This window comes from Mobula birostris, chromosome 5 (genome assembly GCF_030028105.1).
Source record: "Mobula birostris isolate sMobBir1 chromosome 5, sMobBir1.hap1, whole genome shotgun sequence".
Lineage (NCBI taxonomy): Eukaryota > Metazoa > Chordata > Chondrichthyes > Myliobatiformes > Myliobatidae > Mobula > Mobula birostris.
The window spans coordinates 134,389,439-134,402,645 of NC_092374.1; the positions used below are offsets into that span (position 1 = coordinate 134,389,439).

The window sequence follows — 13,207 nt, forward strand, 5'->3', positions numbered from 1 at the left end:
CACACACACTGGAGGAACTCAGCAGGTTGGGCAGCATCTGTGGATCTGTGGAGGGGAACAAGCATTTGACGTTTCAGGCTGAGACCGGTCATCAGGACTGGAAGGGAGGGGGCTAAAAGACAGAATAAGAGGGTGGGGCAGGAGGAAGGGGAGGAGTACAAACTGGCAGGTGCTAGGTGAGAAGAGGTGAGGGGGAAGATGGGTCGGTAGGGGGGTGCTGAAGTAAGAAGCTGTGAGGTAATGGGTGGAAGAGATAAAGGGCTGAAGAAGAATAAATCTGGTAGGAGAGGGCAGTGGACCTTGGAAGAAAGGGCAGGATGAGGAGAATCAGAGGGTGGTGATAGGCATGTGAGAAGATAAGGTGTGAAAGAGTAACTAGAATTGTAAAAAGAGGTAAGGGTGGGGGGGGGAGGGAAGTAATTATAATCTCAGATGCTCTAGAATTATTATTGATGTGTCTTAAACAACACCATAAGACCTAGGAGAAGAATTAGGCCATTTGGCCCTTTGAGTCTGCTCCTCCATTCCAACATGGCTGACTTGTTATCCCTCTCAACCTCCTGCCTACTCCCCGTAACCTTTGGTGCCCTTACTAATCAAAACCGTATCAACCGCTGCTTTAAATATACCCAACAGATATTATACATTGTCACATACAAAGACAATTCTAGCACTTCTCACAGCCCCATAGCTCTTAGACCAACACCTGTATATGAAGTAGAGAGACCCATATTGTACGCAATGCATATTGCAGCAGCAACACACAAGGGGCTGGAGCAAGTCAGCCAGTTGGGCAGCATTTATGGAGAGGAATGGGCAGTCAACGCCACAGGTTGACCATAGACGCTGACCTCCAGTGCTTTGTGTGTTGCTCCAGATTCTAGCATCTGCAGTCTCTTGTGTCTTCACGATGCATCAGCCTTGGTATGTATACGAACTGCTTTCCAGAGGGCTCAGAAAAAAATTGACAGAGTTACCAACAATGTCACATCACCACATAATTGAGGACTAAAGGAGAAAAACGGCCAGATGTTTCACTTTTCATAGAAAAACAGAATGCTCTCCTCGTAGGAAGAACACATGCAGCTGGCTTGGGATATTGTTTCCAGCTGCTCATATGCAGGTTGGAGGCTGACTGTACAACTATGGTGAAATCAGATTTCTTTAGTTGTCTCATCAACACAACCAAGTGAATACAATGGCCATTCACATTGTTCAGTTATTTCTTTTAAAGTAATTTCTCTAATGAATATAGGGAAATTCACTTTCATTCCATCTCTACATACTTGTGGCCACTTTATTAGGTACTCATGTACACCTCCTTAATGCAAACACCTAATCAGTCAATCACATGGCGGCAACTCAATGCATAAAAACATGCAAACATGGTCAAGTGAATCAGTTTTTGTTCAGACTAAACAGCAAAATGGGGAAGAAATGTGATCTTAGTGACTTTGTCTGAGAAATGATTGTTAGTGCCCCATGGGGTAGTACCTCAGAAACTGCTGATCTCCTGGGATTCTCTCCCACAAGTCTCTAGACCATGGATTCCCAAACATTTTTTATGCCGTACACCTCTACCGTTAACTGAGGGGTTTATGAACTCCAGGTCGGGAACCCCTGGCCTAGAGTTTTCGGAGAATGGTGTGAAAAACAAAAAGACATCCAGTGAGTGGCAGTTCTGTGGGCAAAAACACCTTGTTAATGAGAGAGGTCAGAGGAGAATGGCCAAACTTGTGTAAGCCGACAAGAAGGCGACAGTAACTCATATAACCACGTGTTACAACAGTGGTGTGCAGAAGAGCATCTCTGAATACATAACATCTCAAACTTTGAAGTGGATAGACTATGGCAGCAGAAGGCCACACTGGGTTCCACTTCAATACCTAATGAACTGGCCCTGAGTGAATATCACTGATTTAAACACCTCTGAACTGATTGAATAGATAGCAAACAACAACATTGAATTACGCTCTGTATGATAGAATAGAGACACTTTTAGCACCTGATTGTCAGAATCATGTTTATTATCACTAACATACTGTGTGTTGTGAAATGTGTTGCTTTGCCGCCAGCTGTACAGTGCAATAAATAATAAACAATAAGTTACAGAAATAAAGAGTGAAAAAGACGAATAAGAAGGTAATCTGATAGTGGAGAGGAAGAAGCTGCTCTAAAACATTGAGTGTGGTCTTTGGGCTCCTCCTGTACCTTCTCCCTGAACAGTATTAACACAAAGAGGGAGGGCAGCTCCCAGACAGTGCGGGTCTTTAATGATGGATGCTGTCTTCTAAAAATAGCCTCAAAGGTAGGTTGGGTCATCCCTGTGATGAAGCTGTCTAAGTCTACAACCCTCTGCAGCCTTTTGTGATCCTGTGCACTGGAACCCCGATACCAGGCAGTGATGCAACCAAACAGAATGCACTCCACCCTACATCTGTCCTCATTGGGACTCGATGCCCGTCTCTGTAACTCAATCTTGGACTTCTTGACAGAAAGACCCCAGTCAGTGTGAGTCAGCAGCAACATCTCACGCTCCATCACACAGAGCACTGGTGCCCCCCCACTGCCCACTGCTGACTCACGACTGCACGGGCAGATTTAGCTCAAACCACATCATCAAGTTCACTGACGATAATACAGTGGTTAGCCTCATCAGCATACAGAAAGGAGTTAGAGAGGCTTGTCAAATGGTGCGAGAACAACAACCTGAATCTCAATGTGGATAAGAGCAGAGATATCATCGTGGGTTTTGGGAAGGCACAGCTCGACCACTCTCCATTGCACATCAATGGCCCTGCTGTGGAGAGTGAAGTTCTTTAGTGTGCACGTTAACGGATGATCTAACCTGGACCCACAACAGCTCTTCATTAGTCTAGAAAGAACAAGAAAGTCTACAATTAATGTGGAGTCTGAGGTGTGAAGGTTCCCCGTCTACTGGAGCACCATCAAGAGTATCCTGTCTAGTTGAGTCATTGTGTGGTACAGAAGCTGCAAGGCATCAGACTGCAGGACCCTACAGAGGGCAGCAAAACCACCAAGAGGATCACTGGTACTGTACCTCCCTCCTCCCTATCTGTGACATTTACTGGGAGCATTGCAAAGGGGCCAGAGCATTGTCAAGAATCCCTGACCCTCATCCCACAATCTCTTTGACCCCCTAACATCAGGAAGGATGTACAGAAATATCAGGACTAGGACTGCCAGACTGGGTAACAGCTTCTTTCCTCAGGCTGTGTGACTAACAAATCCCATCGAGGTCTCATCAGCGAGCTGTTTACTGTTTACCTGTGTTGCGCACTACATGCATTTTGAATTATATTTTATTAACTTATTTATGGTATAATATTTTGGTTTGTGTGCTGCGTGTGATATGTTTTGTGGGTGCACTGTGGTTCGGAGAAATGTTGTTCATTTGATTGCTTACACGTACAGTCAGATGACGGTAAACTTGAACTTACACTGTAGTAATTTGTAAGTCTTTGGTGAAATATCAAATCTCCTCAAACTTCTAATGAAGTTAAGCTGTCGGGGAGCCTTCTTTGTGACTGCATCAATACGCTGGGTGAGCATAAATCCTCCAAGACATTGATACCCAAGGACTTGAAGCTGTACACTCTTTCCACCACTGAGCTCTCAATGAGGACTTGTATGTGATTTCCAAATTTCCCCTTCCTGAAGGTGATAGACATAATCCTGGGAATAGAGTTGTGTGCCTTACATCAATGGTGCGCAAACTAACTGTCAGGAGTTATGAGCATTGGATTCTAGTATAGTGTTTGCAAAGTTCCCCACGATAAGCTCATTCAGAAAGTCAGGAGAGATGGGATCCATGGATGCAGAATTGGCTTGGCCACAGAAAGCAGAAGGTGGTAGTAGATGGAGTGTATTCTGCCAAGCTTAGTGACAAGTGGTGTTCTGCAGGAAACTCGTCTGGGACCCTTATTGTGATATTCTAGAAATGATTTGAATGAGGAAGTGGAAGGCAGTGGGTTTATAAGTTTAAGGACGACACAAAGGTTGGAGGTGTTGAGGATATTGTTGGCGTAGGTTTGTCATGGTCCGGATTGGGGTCCCTTTAAATTTAGCTTGTTTATGTTATGATCCGGACCGTTGATTCCCTGTTTTCCCATGTCCCTCGACTTTGGTGATTAGAAGCAATTAACACTGGGCTGAACCAGTAGTTTATAGTCTCCGGCCTTCAGTCGTTCGGTGTGGGAGCGTCTGCAAAGTCACTGCGTGCCAATGTCATTTGGCCGGAGCAAGCCTAGTCTCTGCCGAAGCGAGTGCCGGTAATTCGCCTTTCCTCACCGGAGCAATCCTGTCCAGATACCTTGCCGTAGCGAGCCTGCAAAGTTTCCTCACCCAGGTGGCTCTGTCAGTTAACCCGCCGGAGGGAATCAAAAACCGCTGTCTACTGTTCCCAGGCCGAGTCGAGAGCTCGTCACTACCCGGAGGCTCCAAGTCAAGTCCTGGCTCCGGCAGCATTCAAGCACCAAGTCAAATCCTGGTCCTAGCGGCATTCAAGCACCAAATCAAGTCCTGGTCCTGGCGGCTTCCCAGTTCTGAGTCAAGTCCTGGTGGTCTGTGATTCCTGTCCTACCCCCTTGTCTGAATCCCTTCTCTGCCCCTCTCGCCTCTAGCCCTCATCCGCAGCCCCCGCCTGTACTTCGGTCTAGTTCCATCATGGGAGCTAGATAGGTACTGTCTGGTGTTCATTCGTGTTGGTCTTGTCTTGTCTTGTCCTCGCCTCCATGGGCTACGTCAAGCCATCTTGCCGTTGCTCCGCGGGGGTCATGTTTTGTCTTGTCTGGTCCTCGCCTCTGTGGGGGTAAGTCTGGCCATCTTGCTGTTGCTCCGCGTGGGGTCATGTCTTGTCGTGTCTTGTCCTCGCCTCCGTGGTGTAAGTCAGGCCGTCTTGCCATTGCCCCGCGGAGGCTCATGAGTCCTGGCCCTATGTCCTGTACCCAAGGAGGGGTCCCGGCTCTTTGTTCTGTGTGTGAGTCCTGGCCCTATGTCCTGTACCCAAGGAGGGGTCCTGACTCTGTGTTCTGTGTATGTGTCCATGGTTCCATGTACCTGCCCTCCTGAGACGGAGGCTCTGTGTTCCCACGTTCCTCCTCTCCTGAGCCCATGTCATGTCCTTGCCTGGTTCTGGGGTCTGAGCCCGAGGCAAGACCCAAGTACTGGGTCCTTGCCCAGTCTTGGGCTCGGAGTCCATACCCTAGCCTCTTCATGTCTCCTCTAGTTCTGGGAGCCGATTCCGAGTCCTAGCCCAGACCCTTGGTCCCAGCCTAGTCGTAGTCCTCAGTCCTTGTCCAGTTCGCTACTCCTACTCCTGCCTAGCTCTCCTGATATCGAACAATAAACTAAATTTAATTAACCTCACAAGATGTGTCTTGCATTTGGGTCCACCCTTGCTCCCTATGCCCCCGCCACTGTGACAAGGATATAACACCATGTAGATAGGATGCAGAGCTGGGCAGAGAATTGGTGACAGAAATCAAAGCTTCAAAGTACATTTATTATCCAAGTATGTGCAGTTTACAGCCTGGAGATTCATTTTTCCATGGATCAATCTGGAAGTATGAAATGATACACTTTGGTAGATCAAATTTCAAAGCTGAGTACAGAGTTATTGGCAGAATTCTTAGCAGTGTGGAGGAACAAAGGTCATCTTGGGGTCGAAGTCTTCAAAACCATGCAAGTAGATAGGTTGGTTAAGAAAGCATATGGTGTATTGTCAATATTCAGGACATTGAGTTCAAGAGCTGCAAGGTTATGTTGCAGCTCTATAAAACTCTGGTCAGACCATTCTTGGGAGTACTGTGTTCAGTTCTGGATGCCTCATTACAGAAAGAATGTGGAACCTGTAGAGAGCTTGCAAAGGAGATTTACTAGGATGCTGCCAGGATTAGAGAACATGTCTTATGAGGAGAGGTTGAGTAAGCTATGGCATTTATCTTTGGAGTGACGAAAGATGAGAGGTGACTTGACAGAGGTGCTTAAGATGATGAGAGGCATATGACTCTACACAAAGATGGAGTGGACAGCCTATACCTTTTTCCCAGGCAGCAACGACCAATATCAGATGACATCCGTTGAAGGTGAGTGGAGAAAACTTTAGGGAAGATGTCAGAGATAGGATTTTTTTACACAGAGAGTGGTAGTCCATGGGACTGCACTGCTGGGGTAGTGGTACAGGCTGGTACAATAGTGACATTTAATATTAGATGTAAAGAAAATGGAGAGTTATGGGTTGTGTAGGAGGAAGAGTTGGACTGATCAGAGGTTTATATAGGTCAGCACATCTTGGGCCGAAGGGTCCGTACTGTGCTGAACTATGTTCTAAGTCCAGAATCTATTCCTTGGTCTTGTTGGATCCTAAGGGGATTATGGAATATGGTGGAAGATTGGGAAAGTAGCACTGAGGTAAAAGATTAGACACCATCTTACTGACTGACACTTCTGTATGTGTATCAGCTTCCATTTCTCAGGTTCTTCAATTTTTTACAAAATGCCTGCTTTATCCTCAAATTTTATTCAAATGAGCTATATGAAAACTTTACTGGGTGCAAATGCAGGCATAGCTCTCCGTCTGGAATTTCAGATCCTTTGTTTCTGGATCATCTCAGGGAGACAGAACCGTACACAAGGAAAGCTGGCCAAATTGCCCAGTACAGTGCACAGAGATATGGATGCTCATTGAGTGTCTCTGCATAAATCTGCTGGTAAAATTTAAGTTCTGTAACATCTTGTTTGTGCAATTAATCTAAAAAGAACAAAAGGATTGGCTTTATTTGTTTAATGCACATTGAGAGATTCAGTGAAATGGGTCGTTTTTGCATCAAATCAAATTAGTGAAGATTGTGCTAGGGGCAGCCTGCAAGTTTCTGGTACGCGCATAGCATGCCCACAGCTCACTAATCCTAATCGTATGCCTTTTGAAATGGTGGTGGAAGCCATAGCACTCCTACGAAACCCATGCGGTCACGGGAAGACGAACAAACTCCTTACAGACAGTAGCAGAGATTGAACACTGATTGGTGATCTCTGGCGCTGATAGCATTATGCTAACTGCGACGCTACTGTGCCAACTTTACTCCAACGAGTGCCATGCCGAGTACACTAGATTGTCACATCAAACCAGGAATAATGAGAAGTGGACTGGAGAAGCAAACTCCAGTGTTCCGCTTTTTAACGGAATAGCCTCGGCTGCCAGAGCTTCAATGTGATGATTTTTGGAATTGGAGTGAGAAGTTGAAACTTTAATGTGCAGACTCAATACACTAGAGACATTTCTGAGGGAAATTGTCTGCAGTAGTTAAGTCACCAGAGGAGGGAGTGAGAGATTTTCCATTGTTTTTTTTTATCCACTGCTAACCAGAAATCAGGGTTATTGTTATTTCTGGCCAGGTTGAATAGTGAATCATAATAAATGACTGTCCTTTAAATTTAGTTCTCTTTATGACGTACTCAATTTTAATGCTTCAGTTATCTCCATTTCTTTCTCCGAAGACTGTTCTCAGTAATCAACGTAAGCAAACAAGTAAAACTGGACTGGTATCAACGCTCGGTAAAGCTTGATAACGTCAGAGACAGTAGCAGTCCAAAAGAGAGTCTTAGTCCAGCTGTCAGCTGTGGAAGGGTTTACATACTACACCGGGTCACAAAACAGAGTCTGGTACTATCACTGACAACAGCACATCCCTCCCCGATGAGCTTATCGTATTCTATACGTTTTGAACAGAAAGGAATGGGTATGTCACCACCCACCCTGAGAGTTTCCAGTGTACCTGGATCTACAGTTAACTTCGTGGATGTAAGATCAGTCTACCAGAGGGTGAACCCAAAGAAAGTATTGGGTCTGGATAATCTCCCTGGCTGTGTCCCTAGACCCTGTGTAGATCAGCCGGTGGGGTTATTTGCAGACATTTTTAACTTTTCCCTGTTTCAGTCTGTTGCTCCCTCCTGCTTTAAGGAGAACACTATCATCCCGATGTCCAAGAAAGAAAAAGTTAATGTGCCGTAACAATTACTGCTCAGTGGCTCTGACATCTACCAACATGAAATGCTTCAACAGGCTGGTCATGGTATATATCACCTCCAACTTTCCAGACAACCTCAACCCACGGCAATTTCCCTAGCACTGAACCAGGTTTACAGTCGACAACATCTCCCTGAACCTATACTCACCCTTGGATCCTATGTCACCTTATTGCTTGTTGACTATAATTCTACCTCCAACACAATTATTCTAAACAAACTCATCACCAAACTCTGGACCCTGGGAGTTAATGCCTCTCTCTGAAACCAGATTCTAGGCTTCCTGTTTAGACCACAGTCATTAAGGATAGGGAGCAACATCACTGTCATGATTATTTTAAATACTGGACTGAACTGGTTTTGCAAAAAACCAGCCCCTATTCCACTCCCTGAATGTTCTTAGTAATCAACGTAAACAACCAAATAAAACTGTACTGGTATCAAAGCTCAGTAAAGCTTGATAACGTCAGAGATGCTCAGAGACAGTAGCAGTCCAAAAGAGAATCTTAGTCCAGCCGTCAGTTGTGGAAGGGCTTACATACTATACTGGGTCACAAAACAGAGCTGGTACTATCACTGACAACGGCACATCCCTCCCCGATGAGCTTAGCACGACTATGTGAACAGATTCTGCTCTGACTCCATCTACAGGGTTGGGTGATTACCACTATAGTGGGCCAAATCTCAAATAACCATGAGTCAGGTTACAGGAAGCGGAGAGAGAGCTTAGTGACATGGTGTCATGACAACAACCTTTCCGTCAATGCCAACAAGGCAAAAGAGGTGGGTGGTACATATACTTCTGTCCACACCAACAGTTCTGAGGTCGAGAGGGTTGAGACCTTCATGGTCCTAGGAGTGAACGTCACCTGCCCTGGTACAGCTACCTTGACGTCATGGCCAAGAAAGCTCACCAGCGCCTCTACTCCCTCAGGAGGCCAACAAAATCTGGCATGTCCTCATTGACCTTTACCAACTTTTATCGATGTGCCATAGAAAGCATTCTATCTGGATGCACAATGGCTTGGTATGGCAACTGGTCTGCACGTGACCACAAGAATCTGCATCCAGCTCTGCACATTACAGGAGCCAGCCTCCCCTCCATGGACTTTGTCTAGACGGCTCACTACCTCAGTAAAGCACCCAGCATAATCAAAGACCACACCTACCCTACACATTCTGTCTTCTCCCCCGACCTGTCGTACAGAAGACATGAAAGCTTGACAGTGTGACCCACTGGGCTGAAGGACAGCTTCTATTAGACTCTTAAATGGACCTCTTGTACAATAAAACGGACTCTGCCTTGTTATGATCCTGCACCTTGTCGTTGACCTGCACTGTACACTCTCTGCATTGTTATTGTTTTACCTCAGTGCACTCTCATCTGCATGAACAGTATGCCAGGCAAGCTTTGCACATGTGCCAATAGCAATGCCAGGCTCTAACGGGCTATAGAGTGCAATGCCCACTTGTGAACAATAAAAAGTGAAATGAAGCAGAACATCTTCTCCATAATCAGACAAACAACTTCTATTTTTCATGTGTATTTTATATTTATGTTTCAAAAACTCAATATGAACGTTAACATTTTTGTCAATGTCAATAACTCAGCCCTGCATGAGTCAGATTCGGAAGCCAGTTGAGAGTAAGTTTGATTTTTGACGTATCATAAATGCCAGAGACACGTTCCATTTTTGCTCAGCTTCATTCCTAACCACGTGTCTGTAATGATGAGAGGCAGTGGATGGAGTTGGTTCCCAGAGAAACTCTGAGGAAGCAGAGGCTCAGCGAAACACAACATTGGGATGAGAGTCAAGTGAAACGGAAGGAAATTGCAAGTGGCATGTGGAGATTTGCCAATAAATACCATTGGATCGATTTTATATCAGCAATCTTTCAGAGTGTTTTCCAGCATCTCTTTCCTGGCGGTGTAGGGAGCATGTTTTAGTCGGAACCAGTGCTTTGGGAAGAGGTTTCCATTTGTGGCGTACATTTCCATTCCCATCTTGCCTAGTAGGGAACGGAAAGTTCGGTTCCGTGCAAGAATTTTATCGTAAAACTCAATGCCTCCCTTGGCGTATCTCTTGGATATTGTAGCTGTCTGGTGGTCTGATCTGTAGTCAAACCAGTGATTGACTGTATCAGATAAAAGAAAATAGCCCACAAATCCTGTTGCTGCCGCAGCCAGGTTGAAAAAGGCTCGTAATAAAAAGGGGCCGGAGTAAAGGCCAAGGGCTTGCTTCGCTGCCAGGGCAGTCATGTACGTGCCTGCCAAACAGGCCGGCGCGACCACGGATTGAAGGACAGGGCCGTTGCTCTGCAAATACATAACCTCTCTAGCGATGGCAAACTTCTGGGCATCAGATGAAAAGGTGAGGGACTCTCTCAGAGATTTTCCCACCTCACTGTCCCACTTGATGTCCCTGCCATTAATCATGACAATTCGATTGGTTATTCCTTGCCCATCTTCACCTGTGCTGTTGAAGTTGACAGGGATGCCAATCAGGGCCCCGCTCGGCAACCAGGGCACACCTGCACTCACAGGTTGAAAGCTGAAGGCCGCGAAGGCTGTATAATTCTGTGCAGACTCCACTCCTGCATCCTTAAGCACCTCTTGGAAAGTATCTTGCAACTTGTCTGGAAGTTCAGCAGGCACTCCCTTTGACCAAGCTTGATACAACTTTCCATATGTCCGTTGGGGAAATACATGACAGAAAACATTGGTGGCAAATAATCCTCCACAGGAAACAGCTAACAACTTGACTCGATGCTTGCTGCCAAATAGCATCAGTTTCTTAAAAAACTGGCTTGCCATCGTCAGAACTTCTCTGTGAAACAAAACATAGATTCAGTTGCAGAGCATATACATTGCAGAGAAAAATCAAGAACTTAAAACAGGGCTTTAACGTGATTCTATGAGAGGGAATCAGGAACTGGAGGACACAGATCTAGGGTTAGAAGTCAAATTTAAGTCAAAATCAAAGTAAATTTATTATCGAAGTATGTAATATATAGCCACCATACATTACCTTGCGATTCATTTTCTTGCAGGCATTTATTGGAAAATAAAGAAATACAATAGAATTTATGAAAATGACATAAAACAACCAAGGTGCAAAAGAATTCAAATTGTGCGAATTTAAATAAATAATACTGAGAACGTGAGTTGTAAACTCCTTGAAAGTGAGCCCATGGGTTGTGGAATCAGTGTAGCGTCAGGCTGAGTAAAGTTATCCCCTCTGGTGGTTGAAGAGGTTATAATTGTTCCTGAACCTGGTGATGTGGGACCTCCTTCCTGATGGCAGAAGTGAGGAGGATGCATGGCCTGGATGGTGTGGGTCTATGACGATGGGCGCTGCTCTCCTGCAGCAGCAGTCCTTCATGAGGAGGGCTTCGTCTGTGATGAACTGGGCTGTGTCCACCACTTTCTGTAGACGTTTCCGTTCCTGGCATTGGTGCTTCCGTACCATGGGAGGGAGAGATTTAATAAGAACTTCAGGGGCAGCTGTTTTTTTTTTACTGACAAAGGGTTGTACATACTATGACCTTTCAGAGGAAGTGCTTCAGGCAAGATCAGGATGTACATTGACAAATGGGCTGAACTTGGATGGGAATCTTGGTTGGCCTGGACCAGATGGGCTGAAGGGCCTGTTTCTGTGCCCTGTGACTGATTTGAACTTGTGCAGAGACAAGCAGAGATCACGGTCGTATCAAAAGGATGAGATTAAAAGCTCCTGGGAAATCACCATGATGATGTCAGGTTGACAGAGAACTTGATGTCAATGATAAAAGCAACAAAGGAAGTAAAGGTGTGGCCGTATCATCAAACAAGGCATACCACTGGAGACTTATCTGCAGAGTTCTCCTCTCACAATGAACCACGAGCTATCAGGTTGGTAGCGGCTTTGGAGGGCCTAGAGGGTTTTCAGGAGTGAAAGTAGCATGGGAGGAGACAGAGGGTGGGGGTGTTTGTGCAGGATTGGGGGAAGATCTCAGGAGGGTGCTGAGTTCCAGGGAAGGATCCCTCGGGTGGTGGGTGAAATACCAGGTGGGATCCCAGGAGAGATCCCGGGGGGGGAGGAGATGAGATCCTAGGAGAGATCCGGGGGGAGGGGGTGAGATCCCTGGAGAAATCCCGGGGGAGGGGGGTGGGTAGATCTCAGGAGGATCCCTGGGAGGGCCTGATATCCCAGGAGATACCGTGGGGGAAGATCCGCGGAGGTATCGCGGGATGCCGGGGGTGGGGGCGGGCGGTGGTGAAATGGTGACTTTACGTCTCCAGTTCCTCTCCGGTCGGCCATTAGGTGCGCTGGAGCGGCGGCCAACGGCCTCTCGGGCCTTCAGTCCGCTGCTATCCCCGACCCCCCCCCCAAACGAACGTCTTTACCTCCTGCTCCAGCGACACGACAACGCAGACAAGCTCGTCGCAAAACACAGCCACTTTACGCCACCAGCCTGTCGCAGTCGTTCCAACATACGGCTGGGTTTAGATCACGTGGTCACCCGAGGGCAGAGAGAGACCGGTCATCGCCATCTTGGTAAGGTAGCGAATGACAATTGAAAGGAAGGAACCAAACAGGGCCATCTTTGTAAAGTCAGATTAATTATAGCCATCTTTGTAAGGTATTGTCAATCAGCAACCATCTTTGTAAGGTCGCGTCATTGCATTGAAAAAAGTGCAGAGCCCTGTAAAACGAACATTAAGAATGAATTTTAGAATCTCCATCTTCATATTAATGCTTTTCACACTGGTTAATTTAAAGCTGCAGGCCATTCAGACCAGTATTTTCACCAGAGTACTTTATGACTCTATTTCTGAGGGTAACTACCCAATTCCCATACCCTGCTGTTAATTCATACACTTAAATATTTCTTCTTTGTACACTTAACTACTTGGTACTGAATACATCACCTTTATCTCTGCTGAATCACTATTCTGAGTGAAAATAAAAAAATGTTTTACAATTACAGGTGGAGAGTTGTGCAACACAATATAGTCATAGTCATAGTCATACCTTATTGATCCCAGGGTAATTGCTTTTCATTACAGTTGCACCATAAATAATTAAATAGTAATAAAACCATAAATAGTTAAATAGTAATATGTAAATTATGCCAGGAAATAAGTCCAGGACCAGCCTATTGGCTCAGGGTGTCTGAC

The 13,207-nt window shown here is 45.8% G+C and overlaps 1 protein-coding gene across 2 annotated transcripts; it reads right to left on the minus strand.

The window, feature by feature from the left end:
- Nucleotides 1-9,574: 9,574 nt before the first annotated feature.
- On the minus strand, nucleotides 9,575-12,504 carry tmem177 (transmembrane protein 177). 2 transcript variants are annotated; one of them, XM_072257286.1, is made up of 2 exons: nucleotides 12,434-12,504; nucleotides 9,575-10,874 (listed from the first exon to the last, which is right to left on the minus strand). In XM_072257286.1, the coding sequence occupies exon 2, from the start codon at nucleotides 10,859-10,861 to the stop codon at nucleotides 9,932-9,934; it is 930 nt and encodes a 309-aa protein (XP_072113387.1). In that variant the 5' UTR covers nucleotides 10,862-10,874; nucleotides 12,434-12,504; the 3' UTR covers nucleotides 9,575-9,931. The 2 variants fall into 2 exon arrangements, with proteins under 2 accessions (XP_072113387.1, XP_072113388.1); XM_072257287.1 differs by lacking the exon at nucleotides 12,434-12,504 and adding an exon at nucleotides 11,076-12,427.
- Between the last annotated feature and the right edge of the window lie 703 nt (nucleotides 12,505-13,207).

What these genes read in the sequence shown, in the direction of transcription:
- tmem177 (XM_072257286.1), bottom strand. Translation starts at nt 10,861, where the DNA reads ATGGCAAGCCAGTTTTTTAAGAAACTGATGCTATTTGGCAGCAAGCAT.